At 50.8% G+C, this 16,775-nt stretch overlaps 2 protein-coding genes across 2 annotated transcripts in view; one reads left to right on the top strand and one right to left on the bottom strand.

Moving 5' to 3' along the window:
• FSIP2 (fibrous sheath interacting protein 2) overlaps positions 1 to 396 on the top strand; it is a 20,120-nt gene extending 19,724 nt beyond the window's left edge. Inside the window, exon 4 of the mRNA XM_015647725.2 lies at positions 319 to 396. Within this exon, the coding sequence (XP_015503211.2) occupies positions 319 to 396 (78 nt within the window). The remainder of the gene's footprint in view (positions 1 to 318) is intronic.
• Positions 397 to 4,038: 3,642 nt separating this feature from the next.
• MAP1LC3A (microtubule associated protein 1 light chain 3 alpha) overlaps positions 4,039 to 16,775 on the bottom strand; it is an 18,527-nt gene continuing 5,790 nt past the window's right edge. The window contains exons 2-4 of the mRNA XM_015647703.3: positions 12,179 to 12,234; positions 5,798 to 5,904; positions 4,039 to 5,266 (exon numbers count right to left, since the gene is read on the bottom strand). Of these exons, the coding sequence (XP_015503189.1) occupies positions 5,104 to 5,266; positions 5,798 to 5,904; positions 12,179 to 12,234 (326 nt within the window). The 3' untranslated portion in view covers positions 4,039 to 5,103. The remainder of the gene's footprint in view (positions 5,267 to 5,797; positions 5,905 to 12,178; positions 12,235 to 16,775) is intronic.

Below are 16,775 nucleotides of genomic sequence, written 5' to 3'. Positions count from 1 at the left end.
AGCAAATCTCATGTCCTTGCTCAATCAATAAAGAGTTTACTCCTAAGGCCTTACTTGTGCTTCCTCCAAACCAGGCCAAACTGCATCTGCTCATTTTCCCTGCTGTAACCTGTCCCATCCTTTTCCCTTCTACAGCCTCAGCCATGCTGCAAGCCAATTTTACAGGGAATCTGGGCTAGGGAGATGAGGAGCACCCAGCATTTTTGTCTTGCACAGCAAGCTTTGCTGTTGGGAGAGTGGAGGGATGTGTCCCATTGGAGGCAGCCTGGCTTTCACCTTGTGTGAAGGACAATGATGTCTTTGCCCTCCTTTTTGTAGGGCCCTTTCTCCTCAGACCAAGCTGCCCCAGAAGTTCTGCAGAAGCATTTGCTGTCGCTGTGCTGGGTGAATATCTAAAGACGGGGTGCCAAGAGGCTGGAGCCAGGCTCTGCGCAGCATTATCCAGCAATGGGACAAGAGGAAACGGGCAGAAACCCTTCAGCAGGAAGTTCCACCTGAACATGAGGAAGAAATTCTTTCCTGTGCAGAAACCTCTTGTGGGGGTGGCAGTTAGAGGTTCTGGGAGTGTACAGGCAATCCATGTCCGTGGGAGGTTGTCACCTTAGGCTGGTGCAGGGACTCCCACTGATGACAGGCTCAACACATTTACGAGGAAAAGGGAAAAAGGTCAAAAGGATGAGAGGAAAGATAATGTCTTTACAAACAATTTGATTTGTGAAGGTATGGGTGTTAATGTCTTTGCAATGGGTCTTAATGTGCCTACTAAACTTGGGCAGCAGGTTTGTTAGAGACCCCAGACAGCTTGTCTCCTGAAACAGACAAATGGGTCTGCATAAGCCTGAGCTTCTGAACTTTGGGGTGAAGTGACAGATTCAAAGGGGGAGTATGTGGTAGGTGGTTCAGGAAGGCTGTACCTTCCTAGTGTCTTAGCCAATGGGCAAAGGAAGAGGGCAACATGCAGCCAGGAGTTAGGATAAAAGGAGGCTGCACCCTCTGAAACCTTGAGAGAGAGAAAAGCCTGCAGGTGTGTGCCCTGATGGGCTCTCTCCCTTTATTCAAATAAAGTTGAAGGTCTCCTCTGTCTCCTTTTTGGACATAAACCTGTGGCATTTGTGGATTTTCCTGGCAACTGGGGACCTGTCCAGGATCCTTCCACTGTCTGGGTCTGGCACATGGCAAGAGGAGCTGGAGGTGTGCCTCATCCAGTTTTGGTGACCAGCTCCCTTTGGCATTGGCCAGCACCAGGCAATTGACTGGGTACCCAAGACTGTCCAGAAGACAGTCCAGCGGGGTCTGTGAAGAGTCCAAAGGAAAGGACCACTGAACTTGGATGTCCAGAGGGGACAGTAAGACACTATGGCTGGATGGGGATCAGCTTTGGTGTGCAGTGCAAGATACAGCAACCAGCTTTCACAGATAAATCCACATCCATGGTGTGGACATAATTTTCTGAGCCTGAGAGAGTTTCATCCTGTCAGGAGCTCAACTGTTCCCAGGAACTTTTCCCCCTACTCTCTCAGGCTCAGAAAATCATGTCCACACCCATGGTCTCAAGGTAACAGTCCTGTATAATCCATTTGCCACATCTGCCCAGACAGTTTTCCTTGATTTACATGTCCTTTATGTGTGACTGCTCACTTAAGAGTATGCTGACAAGCTGGGCAGCCAGCTAGGATAGTTTTTACCATATCAAGTGGAATAGGTATTCTGCCATCTTGGACCTATGTGGAAGTGGCTTTTTCTTCAGCACAGCCCCAGTGCAGTGCACATTCACCCCAGGCTCTTGCACAGCATCACTGTGGGTGATGAACACACCAGCATCAGGATCTGTGCTGAGACAGATGGGGACTGAAAGTGCCCTCTGAAACTGTCAAACTCATCCTCAGGTCTTCACCCTCTCCTCTGTCATGAGGGAAATGATCAGCATTGCATTTGTATCTTTCCTTGCTAGTGCTCTGCCCTATATACCCTTGTGCAGGCTCACCTGCATTCCACTGTACCCAGAGAAACCTCGGCTTCCTCCTTCCCCGCAGGTTCCATTGTTTGGCATCAGAGCTGTGCCACAAAAGCTGCATGGCTCAGCTCTGGATCAGGCTGGCTCCATCAGTTTTGGTCAATGCTTGTAGCCAGTCTGGCACGTGTATCATCCACTAGTCAAGCAATGCCTAAATCAATGCCCAGAGGCTTCAGCCCACAGAAAGCCCAAGCAGTTGGTTATGTAAAAACACACAGCACTTCCTGAAGGTCGCACATGAAAGGACATGAAAGGACAGCAGAGTGGGAGGGACAAGGAAAGGGCCCACTTTCATCTCTCACATAGACAGGAGGGGACAAGACAGCAGCATTCCCCTTCAGAGACCTATGAGAACCTCCAGGTGTGAGAAGCCAGGCCATACAGATCCCAGCTGAATAGATAAACTCAACTGTGTTAGAATGAGCAGGGCTGCTGTGTGCCCCCGGAGAGAGACTCCCCAGGGTTGAGTTGTTACCTTTATTTACAACTCACTGGGTGTGGGAACTGACAATGGTCAAATAAGAGATTTTTGGGCTTCAGGCATTAGCTTGAGCTTGTGTGAAACTAAGTCACACAATGTTCTCTCTCTGGCCTGAGAAATCATAAGGAGAAGTCCAAACAATCCCTAGAGAAGGAGAACAACCTTTGCAGGTGTTGTGTGTCGCCTAAGTGACCAGTGATGGTGGTTTGTTGGTTTAATGACCAATGAGAGATTTACCTTCTCGGACCTTCTTAGAACTGTCTGTAAAAGAAGATATGGAAGAATAAAACTTGCTCTCATTTGCAACCAAAGCTAGAGAGTCTGTGTTGTACTTTCGCTGTTCCTAATGTAGTGCAACAACTGGGAGCTAAGGACAGAGCGGAAGAACAGAGAACAACAAAGAACTGCCTGAGAAAGAGTAAGAGGAGAGATCCTGGAAGTGGTCAAACCTCCAAGACAATATCACATGGGAAGCAAAAAGTGCAACCCAGTGAAGGACTTGGGGATGCTGGTGGATGAGAAGGTGGACCTGTCCTAGCCATGTGTGCTGGCACCCAGAATCCCCTCCGTGTCCTGGGCTGATCCCAGAGTGTGGGCAGCAGGAGTGGGAGGGATTCTGCCCCTCTGCCCCACTCAGGGGAGACCTCACCTGCAGAGCTGCCTCCAGCCCTGGGGTCCCAGCACAGGACAGGCATGGAGCTGTTGGGAGCACATCTGCTACTCATTTAGCACCTTCCACCTTCCTGACCTGGGGGCACTGGCCCAGCCCCATCACCTGCAGCACCCATCCCACAGGAAGGTGGATGGGAGAGTCTCCCCTCAGGGACTGGAGTTTAAATAGCATGAGGCTGGTGCAAGGGGCAACATCCACATCTGCTCCAGCTGCCAGGACCAGCAGGGCAGCTGTTCTCACCTACACTCTGCCAGGAGCTGTGCTCCAGCTGGCTTCCAACATCATCCTGCAGCACTCTTGGAACTGTCCCTCACACTAGCTCCTTTCCTGGATTGGGTTCCCTGCAGGTGTAGGACAGAAACAAGAGTCAGCTGCAACTCAGGCAAGCCCTAACTTTTGTCAGCACCTAAACCCTTCTCTGCTGCGTGGTGCAAAGTAGAGTGAGCTGAGGAGCAGGGAGACACAGACCAGCCAAATGACCACCTGCCTTTGATTGGAGAACAAATCTAATGGAGTGCTCAGGATGAGCCACAATTTCCTGCACTGCTCAAAGTTTCCCTTAAAAACAAACTTACAAATGCCTCCAACTCAAGTTTTTGTTCCTAGATGAGGAAACTTAGTCAAAGGACAAAAGACTCCACAGGTAGGGCAAGGAAAATCATGTTTCCTGTGTCACGATCCAGTGCTCTGTTCTCTAAGCCAATCTTCCCCCTCAGTCCCAGCCAGCTGCTTTTCCACAGCTTGGACTGACCAGCTCAGAAGCCTGGGCAGATACACACACACACACAGCAGTGAACATGGGGAACACACATCACACTTGAGGTACCAGAGACATTAACACGGACAAATGAGATGGGAACAGAACATTCCTACAAGACACAACTTGAATTTATGTTTATTTTATATATATATTTATATATATATATGTATATATACCTTTGTATAGCTTAAACTGGGGGGGATTTTATCATATACATTTTTTTGGTATAATACATGAGAAACAGGGACAGGAACACAGCAAATATAAATCAGTATATTCCTTCAGTGAACTCCTTGACACACTGAGACTGAAAAATTGCATGCAATGGGGAGACAGAGAGAAGGGAAATCAATTTTATTAGGAAAAAACAAAAGAAACAAGATAATCTAGGTACAACTGTCAACAGAGGAGCAGCACTATAGATGGCAAACCTGTATAAATTAAAAGAAACTTCCACTCTGACATCTACTATGCTTTAAAGTGCAATGAAGCCTGATTTATTTACCTACAGAATACAGGAAATTTTCCCCCTCTCCCCATTCCAATCTATCCCTAAAAAAAACCAAAAACCAAACAAACCCAAACAAACAAACCAATAAAATAAATCCAAAGGATATACATTATCCACAGTCCTATAGAGACGCCTACATCTACTCAGTAGCACCAATAATCTGATATGGGTGTAATTAAAATCAATTAAAACTTGGGAGCAATGGTAATATCTGTTAGCTGCTTCTGCAGACCTCCTGCCCTTCATGAGTGCCTGGGGGAGAGGTGGCTCTCCCTGTGCTGGGGTGAGGTGGCCTGGCGGGTCTGGCAGCAGCACAGCACACACAGCACAGCGAGAGCAGCGTGGGGACACGGGGACACGGGGACATGGGGACACGGGGCCAGGCCCGTGTGGGGTCTGCACGGCCAGGTGGGGGGGTCACACACCTGGGCAGGCGCCTGGGGGGAGCGGGACTGACCTACACAGAGGGAAGGGTTGTGCGAGTCCAACACGCGCCACAAGCCTCTTTGGTGACAGGGTGACGGGCAGGGGAGGGAGGGAGGGAGGGAGGGGAAGGGGGTCAGCACAGCCCCCCTCTTGTGAGCCTCTGGCTGTGTTGTCTTCTGAGGCCAGGGGCCTCTGTGCCACAGTTCATCTATCTCCACATGCCACCTCTCAGCAGCCCTCAGAAGCCAAAAGTCTCCTGGGAAGCATAGACCATGTAGAGGAAGCCATCCTCGTCCTTCTCCTGCTCGTAGATCTCTGAGATGGGGGTGGACACGCTGACCATGCTGTGCTGGTTCACCAGCAGGAAGAACGCCTGGGTGGGATTCAGCTGCAAGCGGCGCCTGTGGGGGCAAGGGCAGGAGAGGCAGGGTCAGCCCACCTGGGGTGGTTGCCTTGATAGCCAGTTCCACCTCCCCAGCAATGCTGTTCTCCCTTGGGGCAGGCCTGCACAGCCAGGGCCTCCTCAGGACCTCCTCCCACCGCTTAGGACACGGTATCCTTGAGTCCAACTGAGCTGCTTGAGGCTTCAAGGCCTCCAAGGATTCTTCAAAGCCCCTTTTCTCCAAGTGCTGCTGGCAAGAGCAAAGCAGAGGGGCCTCTTCCCTCTGAGCTGAAGAATAAAAAGAGGGGATGGGACCCCTTCATTGCTCCCTTGAGGGAGACCCCAGCCCTTCACAAGGTGCTAAGAGCCTGCCCTCGCCTGGCCCCCCTCAACAGTCTGTTCCACACACCAGGATGCTGCAGCTGCCACATCCCCATCCCCATCCCTGCCCTCAGCAGCTGCCCCTGCCTCCCCCTCACCCCATCACCCTGCAGTGAGCCTGTGGGTGAGGACAGGCTCTCAACATGCCAGCTGAGACCACCCCACTCACCGGATTATTTTGACCAATTCACTCATGTTGACATGGTCTGGGACAAGGAACTTGGTCTTGTCCAGCACTGGCAGCTGTTTCTCCCCTTTGTAGCGTTCGATGATGACCTGGGGGGAAAGTCAAGGCTAGGATTAGTCATGTTCATAGTGCCCCACACACTGGTCCCAAGGTCAAATACAAATCCAACCAGCATGGGTAGAAAAGCTGAGGTAAAGCCTCACTTTGCTTCACCCTCAAAGGAAACAAAACAAAAAAAGGACATGAGCAGTGACCTGGCTGCAGGTGGCTCTTCATCAGTCACCTGTGCCAGGCAGTGAAAAGTGTTTAAAACAATGAACCAATGCACCAAGTGCTCTGGCTGGCTGAGAAACAATGGGTACCACTGGACTGATACAGATTCTTGTCCTCTGGCATACAGGACATCTGAAGAGGAGTGAAGTATCTTAACATCAGGTTAAAATACTGGTTTTGCTGGATTGAGCTACAGACAACTCATGGTGCAGTTTCCTTTCCCCTTCCTTCCTGCTGCCATTCAGCATTCCTTTGCTCAGGAACAGCTGTGTATTATCCCAAGCAAGCAGCTTTTTGAAGTCTCAATGAAGCCACTCGGGCATTCCTTCAGAAAAGAGGTGCTTGGATTTCTCCAGTCCTGCTCCTTATGTTAACAGACACACCACCTCCAAGAAGGATCAGAAACCCCAGGCCACCCCAGCTGAGCTTCCCAGGCACTCTTGCATGGTGTCACCACAGGGACAACCCAGCCCATCCTCCTCTGCCAGGCGTCTTGCTTAGAAAAACTCTTACCATCCCTAGATCCCTACTTTCATCATTCTGAAATGGCTAAATGATGATTTCTGATCCATTTTCCTGCTATTATAATTAATGATTTTTTTTCTGTGAAGCTGTTTGCTGACAGCCTGGAAAGGTGCCTTTTGTATTCTGAGAAACAAAGTGGCAGGCAGTTAAAATAGGGAATGTACTTTTAAGTAAAACGAAAATAAGTGAAGAATATACAGCTTAATGTGTTCCCATTACAGTGATGCTCTCTCACATCTCTCCAGCAACCTGTTGTTTTCCCCACAGGGAGACTCTTGGATACTCATCAGCCCATTATCCTCTCCCACCTGAGACTGAACATTATTTTTCACTATAAGGCAAGGAATTGCCACAATTTATTTTCCCATGTCCTTTCCAAAAATACTCAAGAGAGACTGCAAATGGCAGTTCTGGCAGCAGAGGGATGGAGCAGCATGCAGAGAGAAGAATTCCCAGGAGATGGCTCTGTGGAGCCAGAAGGACCAGGGAACCTCTAGGAACACAGATTTCCCTTTTCTTTGATCCCGTTGACACATCAGCCTCTGGCAGCAGCAGCAGCAGCAGCAGCAGAATTCCTGCCAGCCTCCCCCAGAGGTGGATCAGTGTTGGGGGTTAGGTGTCCTTCTTTTAGTTCTGGCTCACCTGTGGAATTTTTACCCATTAGTTGTGGGGAAAACCTGACTGCGGGTCAGTGGGTGCTTGAGAAACACAGAGAGTTTGGCTGGGCCAGGGGGGAAGGGGGGCAGGAAAAAGGGAGGGTGGGGACAGTTTGGCTGGTTTCTTCAGCTTCAGAGAAGGACACTTTGCTGGGAGCTGTGAGGTTTTGGAGAAGGGAATTCACCATCACCCAGATGGAGCTGCTGCTGCTTCTTCCCTTTTTGTCAGTGAGCCTCATGCCCCCTGTCCTGCTGAGATGTGGCAGTGCCAGCCACTGCTGTGGAGCTGCTGATAGACCTCATCCACCGGCCCGGGATCTCAGCTCATCCCTGCTGTTCCAGCTGAGTGTTCCTCAGAGCCCCAAAGGAGCACCGGGACTGCCCGAGGGGGTTTGTGAAACAAAGCCTCTCCTCCATCCCTTCCTGCCTTGGCTGAGAAGGTTGTCACAGGGTCCCTGGTTCTGTTTTGTTGTTAATGCTGTAGTTATTGTTGTTTGCCTTGTTGCACACACCGGTAAAGAACTGCTATTCCTATCCCCAGATCTCTGCCCGAGAGACCCTTGATTTCAAAATTATAGTAATTTGGAAGAAGGGAGTCTACATTTTTATTCCAAGAGAGGTTCCTGCCCTCCATAGCAGACACCTGTCTTCCAAAACCGAGACAATCAGACACCCCAGCTGGAACAGTGTGGAGTCACCAGTGAGCTGGGAATGTCTGAGGAGCCCCCCAGGCCATGGGGCTGATGTGGCAGGGCTGGGCTGCAGGCAGTTCCCGGAGGAGGGAGGGGTGTGAGGGGCATTGCTGGGAGCTCTGCACCAAAATGGCCTCTGCAGAGCCCACCCTGGACAAATCTCATCCAAGGGGAACCCAACGCCTGGGCAAGCAGCAAGAGAACACCAGGTATTGCCCCTTCAGCCTCTTTAGCAAAGGAGGATCTGATTAAAGAACCATTTTCTGCAACAGACTAAATCATGCATTGGGACATCCTCCACCAACCTGTTAATGGCCCTTCAGCCCTCCCAAGGAGGGCACAGCCAGGAAAAGATGAGCAGAACCATCCTACTCCATTTAACTTGAGTCTTACAAGGACAGGTGAGTATTTTGGCTGTGGGGAGAGTCTTGAGGGGCTGAGCACTCTCAACAGCCACATACAAGAACTGTGCTGGGAAACACACAGGCAACAGTGGCCCTTCAGCTTTTTGGTTTGCACAAAGGAGCAGCTACACAGCAGCTGTTTGTGTGTCCACCTTTACCTGCAGAGAGGGCCCTGCACACCTGGATGATGCCTCAATTCTCACAAGAGTAAGACTAGAGGCTAGTGTCTCTCATTACCAGCCAGTTCCATCCCAAGAAGAAAAACCTTTAGAATGAGATGCAATGGCTGTCCTGGCTCTTCAAGCAGCAGCTGCCTTGTGCCCTGAGCAGACACAGAGCTTCTTATATAGAACAGCTCCAAGAGTTTCTGTTTCCAGCACATGAGCTGCTATTTGGGTAACCCAGCTATGAGAACAGGTGGCCAATGGACAAAACGTTCTTGTCTAGCTCTGGAAGGAAAAGCATGATCAAATGCTAAAGTTACACCCCTGAGGCCACAGGGCGGGTGTACACAGCCACCTCCCATCCTGGATCCTCTTCCAAGCTGCTGCCTTGAGCCAGGGGGTTCCTCAGTGTGGGACACCTGCTCTTGCAGAGGGAACCCACCACAGATCTCTGCAGAAATCATGGGTGGGCATGGGTGGGGATGGGAGACACTCAGGGCAGAGCCTAAAGTCCTGGTCCCGTTGCAAAGGGAACAAACCTTTGTTCTGGGGACAGTCTGGAGAAATTGAAAGGGAGTTTGGTAGGGAATATGGCCAGGTGTGGTGGTCAACAGAGGCAAGGTCTAACCAGGAGTGAGGCTGGGAATGTACTCCCAGTCGGCACAGAGGCTCAAATATGTGTATGAAACACCTCCCTGACATCCATGGCCACAGGACACAGACACACAGAGCACTCACATGAGCACAGACTGCATCAGCCTCATCCTGTTCCCCTCTGGCAGAGGAGGGTGCAGGTCCTTTAGTACCAACAGACACAGCTTCTCAGCCAAAAAGCTGCTCTGGTGTTGATCCATCCTGAGTCATGTCAGTGCTGGACACTACATCTGCAACTCCCCAGAACAGCCAGGAACCCAGAGAAGTTCTGGGTCCCTTCCTCTGAGTCCATAATTTAGGTTTCCATCCACCACTGTGCCAGGGCAGGGCATTATGTGGGATCTCCCACCTGCCATTGCCTTTCCATGATCCTCTGTGGGTGCTCAGATGAACCCAAGAGAACTGTCTCTGCACAGCCCAAATACCCCCTCAGCCCTCCCTACCAGCACGAGGGGTGGCCCTGCCTTCACTCCCCTCTACAGCCCATGGCTCACCAGACCTGCCTGAATTTAGCATTGCAGGGCTTTGGGAAATGGTTTGCCCCCAGTGCTGCCCAGGACAAGCCGTTCCCCTGCACTTTCAGATTCTCTGGGGTTCAGGCATCTCCTGAAAGATCCCTAGGGCTAAGAGAAGGCAGGGACAGTGCTGGGGGGCATAGGCTCCCTGTCCTCCAACAGAAGATGATTTTGATAACATGTATTGAGGCTGTGGATGGGGGTTCCAGTGAAAAGGCTGGAAGTTCTCTGGTTGCTCTGAGTGCCCAAGGAGGAGCTGCCCTGCGAGGAGCAGCTGGAGACTTCTTCCCCACAGAGCTGAGCGTCAGCAGCACCTACTGCCAACACAACCATCTCACCTTCTCAGTCAGAGCAGCACTTTTCTACCACAGCAGGCAGCTCTGGGAAAGGCAGAGACAGCAAAGGAGCCCCTGACATGAGGTGGACAGGGGACCTGGCTCCTGCCTATGTCCTTATTATGTGCCAGTGGGGCATCCTGGGTTGTGACTTCCCTTGAAACACAAGCAAAGAACTCCACGTCAGTCCCTTCCTCAGCTTTCCCTGCAAGTACACTCATGCCAAGAGGAGAGACATGCTCTTGCCTGGGCACACAGCCAGGCCATGCCCTCTGCAAATCCTCCTGGCCCCCTCCAAAGCAAAAGGGGACTCCCCCTCCAAAAGCCCAAGGACTCCAGCTGGAAACTGGAGATGCAGGAGGGCAGCAGGTGCTGCACAGCTTTGCTGTGGCTTCTGTCAGCAGTAAGGGTGCAACCTTGGATCTCTCCCTAATGCCCCTGGGCTCTGGGCTCAAACCCCTCTGCTAATTCCAAGCACCTCTCCAGGGAAGCCAATCAGCTGGAAAACACAGCTCCTGTCCTTCACAGGTGAACAAGACCTTCCTAAAGCCGATGAGCCTGCAGTGCTTGGACCCAAAACAGTGCCCACACCACACTCCTGCAGGAGGCTCTAATCACTGCCCAGCACTGAAACCTGCAGGAGCTCTGCCTTGGGAGAGAAGAGAGACAGCACCAAACTGGTGTTGGGATCTAATAGGGACCAGGCCTTTAGAGACAGCAGTGACACAAACATGGCTGGATCCCACAACGCCTTCATGACCCTTCTCACCTCCTCATTCTTTTTATCCCTCCAGCAAAACTGGCACTGCGGTGTTGATCCCAACACAAAGAGCACTCCAGCCATGGGAGCTCTCCCACCATGTCTCAGTAATGCCATAAAACTCTGACTGTGGATGCACAGCTCTGGCTCCTTCTGTCCATTCCCCAAACAACACACATTTGTGTGCAGGCACTTGATACATGCACATGTATGCATTTTATGTACACCTTATTTCTAGCCTGGCCTTACTGCCAGAGCCTGCAATTAGCTCTGCCACAACTCTGGAGAAATGCAGAACCAGCCTAATGCCATTAAAACCATGTTAAAAGCAAAATCAATGTATTGATGACCTGGAGTACTGGTAGCCAGGGTGCTCTGAGGGGCAGGCCCTGCTCTGCTGAGCTGGAAACATGTGAACACCACAGTGGTGGTGGGAGAAGAGGAGGGGAAAGAATTCTTCTAGCTAGAAGACAGTGTGCTAAAAACAAAATAAGAGTGAGGTAGGAGTGGACTAAGATGAGCCAAAAGAAGTTTAAGATGTTCAGTCTTGAAGGCCAAATACTGATAGTCTACAATTTTAAGACAAGGTTAATGTTCATCCAATGCTGAGAGGGAGCTGAACTAGGATCCTGTCTTTTTGGTCATAGAAGCTGTGATATTGAAAATAGTAAGTTGAGCAAGCCCTAAGTACATAATTTCATCGAATCATGGAATGGTTTGGGTTGAAATGGACCTTAAAGATGAGCAGGGACACTTTCCACTAGACCTGTCCAACCTGGTCATGAACACTTCCAGGGGTGGGATGTTCTTCTAAGTTCTCCATCTTCTCAGGAAGAGAAGCAAATACTCAGGTAGGAACTCAAAAGCACACTCACAGCCCAAGAGCAACTCAGAGTATCAGGTGTGACATGGGCAGGAAGAACTGCAAGTTCATGGTGTCTCACCTGTGCCTGTCAACTACAGGTGCTGGGAAAGCACAGAACAGGTATGAATGATCCTAAGACAGACTCTGTGCTTTCAATGCAGCAAAGATCAGCCCACACATCTTTTTCATGGCAGAGAGAAATCCTTACCAGGTTATCCAGGAAAAATCAGGTAGCTACTACAACCAAAAAAAAAAAAAAAAAGCCATTTCAGAGTTTTCTCCTGCTGCACTAGCTTGGAAATAGATTTGAGATCAAATCAGTCCCCTGGAGTTTCAGAGCCAGACTGTCCTTTGTGCTGCAGAGAACACATCTGCTCTTGAGCACACACAAAGCACCGGAGGCTCATGGGGACCATCCTGTGTTGATTCCAAGTTTTGCAAGCTCCTGGAGGACACCCAGGAGCACAAAGGGGTCCCTGAGAACAAAGTCTGACACAGAAGAGTGAGAACAATCACTTACCGGGATTTTGTTTGGATGCTGCTCTCGGATCTGCTGCACTTCTTTACAACGATCCGCTTGAGAGAAAGAAGTAAAAAATGAAGTTAGAAACACCTGTGTGTGGTAGGGCAAGCAGAAATGAGGAACCCACCCTGCAAGCCACAGCCTGACCCATAGAGAGGGACATTTCCCAAGGAATGCACGTTCTGCTCACCAGGCCCTTCCTGAGCATGGTCTGCCAGATGTCAGCTTCACTGACCAGCCCTTCATGGCTTCCTACTGCCCCAGCCATCCCCCCAGTGCTGGGACATCCCACTCTGCCTGGTAAAACCGGGCAGCACTCCTGGAAATCAGGAGAGTGAAAGGAGACCATAAAGATAACAAAACTAACTTCAATCCATCCTAAGCAAATGCAGCTCCTGGCAATGGGTGCAGGGCAGCAGCACAGCTTCAGGGGCTGTTCTCTGCAAATTCATGCTCTTTGTGTCTCCTGGATGCTTCCCCCAGGGAGACAATTCTCCAGCTGGGGATGGGTTTTAGCCATTTCCTTCTGCCTGTTGTGCACTTCCAAGCACTCTCTGGCACACTGCCTGGTTCCACAAGAGCTGCACCTCGCCAAGGGGGACTCCTTCCCTAGCACAGATCTACTGAGTAGCTACAACAGTTCTTGGCCTGAGAGAAGGTATTTTTAGGCCTGGATGCAGGAAGAAAACCTTAAGCAAGGAGATGACCCATGTACAGAAAGACTTTTACTGCAGCTGTTCTCACACTTTCTATTTCTATTCCATTTTCCTCTAGAGTTTATGTTTATTGACACACACAAAAGGCAACACACAAAGCTTGTGCACTCTTCCAGCTTACAGGAGAATTCCCATACCCCTCACTGCTTTACCACAGGGCTCTCTGCTTTCCACAACCCAAACCAGCAGAAAGAGGAGGAAGAAGCAGTACCAGAGCCAGGCAGGAGGGACTCTGTGCTTGCTCTTCCTGGGACACTACAGACCTGAGCTCCTCCTGGAACTGACACTGCTCTGGGAAATGCTTCACAGCCTACAAAGGCCCGTCTGAAATGCACAGAAAGTAAGCCAAGGGGTGAAGGTCAGTGACTAAGCACTGCCTAGAAAAGAGGTCTGGGTATGGCAGGATCTGCCACACTCCACACAGCACCAGCTCCAGCCCGGCTCCCCTCATCAGCCCTCACAGCCCCAGCTTCTCACAGCCCACCAGGACAATGGAGGGCAGGATAAATGCATGTGTTTGAGTGTTTTCTCCTCAGAAACACTGAAAATTTCTCCTCTGAGCACTTAATAAAACCTTATTGCTTCTATGTTGAATTTGGCTCGATATGATATGACTTTGGAAAGAAACTGGAGCTTCTTTAAAAGCCACATGACTACAAAACATCACCAGATCATAGAAAGTTTTGAGCACCATTTCTACATCCTCTGAGAGGAAAATACCACTCTGCTAGGAATTGTTAGACCTTTTATCCTGTAGGACTCCGTAGGCGAGTAACACAGAGCAAGATTATTTGGATTACATGAAAAATTCAGGCATATTTGTTTTGGGTTTTATAACTGAAGATGCACCTTCTCATGTTTCCTTTTCATCCAATCCAGTGCTCCAGGGATCCAGAGTCATCCTTGTGATACAGACAATTTTCCCCTGAGGTACCAATCAGCCAAGGAGTCACACAGACATCAGCACCACACGTGACACTGGTACCGAGACAGCTCCCTGGGAATGCTGAAGGACACAGTGCCAGCAGCACCCAGCCCACATCACCCAGCTGGAGCAGAAGCAGCTGCCCCCTCCCACAGAGCCCCATTCCCACATGTTTGCTTGTATGCAGGATGGAGCATCCAAAAGGCTGGAGATCCAGAGCTCAACTGGACGACACTGATCACCATGGAAATTCCAGCAGCTTCACTGCAGCCAGCTCAGATTTCCTCAGCCTGTGGAACTGTGTCCCATCTGGCCAGTCATCCTGGCTTCAGTGTCCACCCTAGCCTGCTTCTCTCTCCCTACTATCAGATGGCCATGTGGATGAGCTTCCTAAACACCATGTGCTACCCTGCAAGGTCACAGGACTGTTTGCACAGGAAGCCCCAACAACACAGGTAATTGTGAGAAGGGTTAGAGAAGGAATTTGCTGAAGGCATGTTATCATGACTAGTAAATGAAGACAATTTTGGAGCATCCAACTAGCTTAGGCTGTGTGTGCCAAAGGGCAGCCACATGCCAGACACCCCTCCCTGCCCCCTGGAAGCATCACCAGCGACGACAAGGACATGACACAAGCTTCATTTATGCAGTGGAAACAGAGGTGCCTCCTCCTCATTACACTGAAAAAAGCACCACACAGAGAGGAGGAGGGTCCATTGTCACTGAAGCAGCACATCAGTGCCTCAGGATCCCAGCCCTAGGACCACAGTCCTTTGTCCCCCAAGGGGAGTAGATGGGGTGCCTTGGACAGAGGTGGCTGCTGCAGAAAGCTCCTTCCAGGTCTTGCTGGCTCCATGCTCAGGAGGAACCAAGGGCACGAGACACCAGTGACATCTCAGCTACCCTCAAGTCTGCTGGGCCACAGTGGAAGCTCCCCCATCCCACCCTTTAAAACCTACCACACGCCCAGGACCTGCTCCCTCTGGCCAGCAGGACCCAGGGCATTTGCAGCCTTCCTGACCTCAGGGGAGCCTCTGGCAGGAAGCTGATCTGCAGGTTACCACAGTGGAATGGTAACAGGTGCTACTTTACTCTGGGGGCTGCTGGATGCCTCTAGCAGGTCCATGGACTGCAACTGCAAACACCTGAAGCACTGCACTTCTTCCTCTGGCCTGGAATTGCTCACTTCAGAAACTTCATTCGGGGAGGCAGTTGGGAGCAACCCCACCTAAGGTGCTCAAGTTCCTGGATATACAGGCAGAAGTTTCCAGGACACCTGAAGCACTGCTAAAGAGCACACTCTGTCTCATCCTAGCCTTGGAGAGCCAGGGAAGCAGGCCTGGCTATCGGGAAAAGCTGCATCAATCCCTGGATGATTTCTGTGCACACAGGAGTGAAGGCACAAGAGGTCCCCAGAGGGAGACAGTGATGGTCACCCACACCCTCCTCAGCCCGGGGTGGGAGCGAGAGGCTGAGCCTGTGACTCATGAAGGCATCAACATCACACAGCAGGAATGGCTATAAATATCAGCCTTAATTTAGTGTCTATACAGTCTAACCTAAGTCACAGGAATACAGAGAAAACAGTTAAAGGGCACTTCAGAGAAACCTGGCTGGAGGTTCCAGCCCAGCACCCGAGCCCCCACGGTGCTGAGGACAGGCAGGACCCCTCACCCCAGCACCAGCAGTGTTTGCACACTCACATTCCATACACAACAGTCCTGATCTTACAAGCTTTGTTCTCCTCCTGCAGCTCTTTCAAACTGTGCTGAAGTTGAGACTTTCCCCTTTCCTGCAGCACCTGGCTACAGTTAATCCTTGGCCAACGTGCAGAGCAAAGCAGAGCTGTGTACATGGCCCTGTCCCTGCCCATGTTCTCCTCCTCTGGTCCCTCCTTGCTGCCAGGGGAGCAGAACACCACATCTACTGCAGCAGCCAGGCTCCAGCCTCCTGCTGCGCCGAGTGGCTGAGCAAAGAGTGATGACCTGCACGAGAGGGAAGAGCTCCATCCCTGCTCCAGCTGTGGGCACCACATCTCTGCCATGAGGGAAACCAGATTTCTCCCCAGTGCCAGGATGTCAGAGCTCAAGATGGCAGCAAGATAAAAACCACAGTTTTATTGGTTATTCCCAGGGAAACTTCTCTGCTAGGGCCTACTGAAAGATAGGAGTATTTTTGTAGCATATGGCAGGAAATTGCCTATTTCTCCTGCTGCTTCAGCTGTTAAGTACCAACAGCAAAGTTTGAAAATTGCCCAAAACACCAGAATCTTGTCTGTTTTCTTGACTGAGGTCCTTCCCAAGCTGTGCTCCAAAAGATGCGAGCACACAGTGTATCCCATGGCAATGCAGGATGAGATCATTATGGCAGTTGAGGAGAACAGTGGAAAATTTTAAGCCACACTTTGCAAACATTAACCTTTTTTATCAGCAGTGCCCAGGAACCCTGGCCACAGGAGCCAGGTCCCTGCTGTGCTGGGCACTGTGCAGACACGGGATGAAAGGACAGTCCTGGATGCAAAAGAGCCTCAGCAGACAAAAGATACAGATGGTGGGACAGAAGGAAAACACATGGCAAGTCCTCCAACAGCGCCATTGCATAAGGGGCACGGTTTTTCAGGAGATTCTAGACAAGCACTGCTTAGGCACTGGTGCTGCCCCAGGGCAGCAGATGGATGATAGGGAGAGGCCCTGCTGCCTGTGACCAGCAGGAATGCTGTTAGGAAAACACCAGTAAGAACAAATACCACCTGGAAACGTCACCAGCATGCTGCCAGATGAACAGCTCCTGAGTTGAGCAAGGGCTGTGTGTGGAAAGCAAAGCACAGACCAGAAATGCAGCCATGAGCTGCTGCCTCTCCCTGTGTCCCACAGCTCCAGAGTGTACAGACATCCCTGGCACCTCCAGCAGGCTGCTGGCCCTGTGGCTTCCCCCTGCCATCCACACAACACCC

The sequence above is a fragment of the Parus major genome, chromosome 20 (genome assembly GCF_001522545.3).
Source record: "Parus major isolate Abel chromosome 20, Parus_major1.1, whole genome shotgun sequence".
Classification (NCBI taxonomy): domain Eukaryota; kingdom Metazoa; phylum Chordata; class Aves; order Passeriformes; family Paridae; genus Parus; species Parus major.
This window is presented reverse-complemented; position numbering and strand designations above follow the sequence as displayed.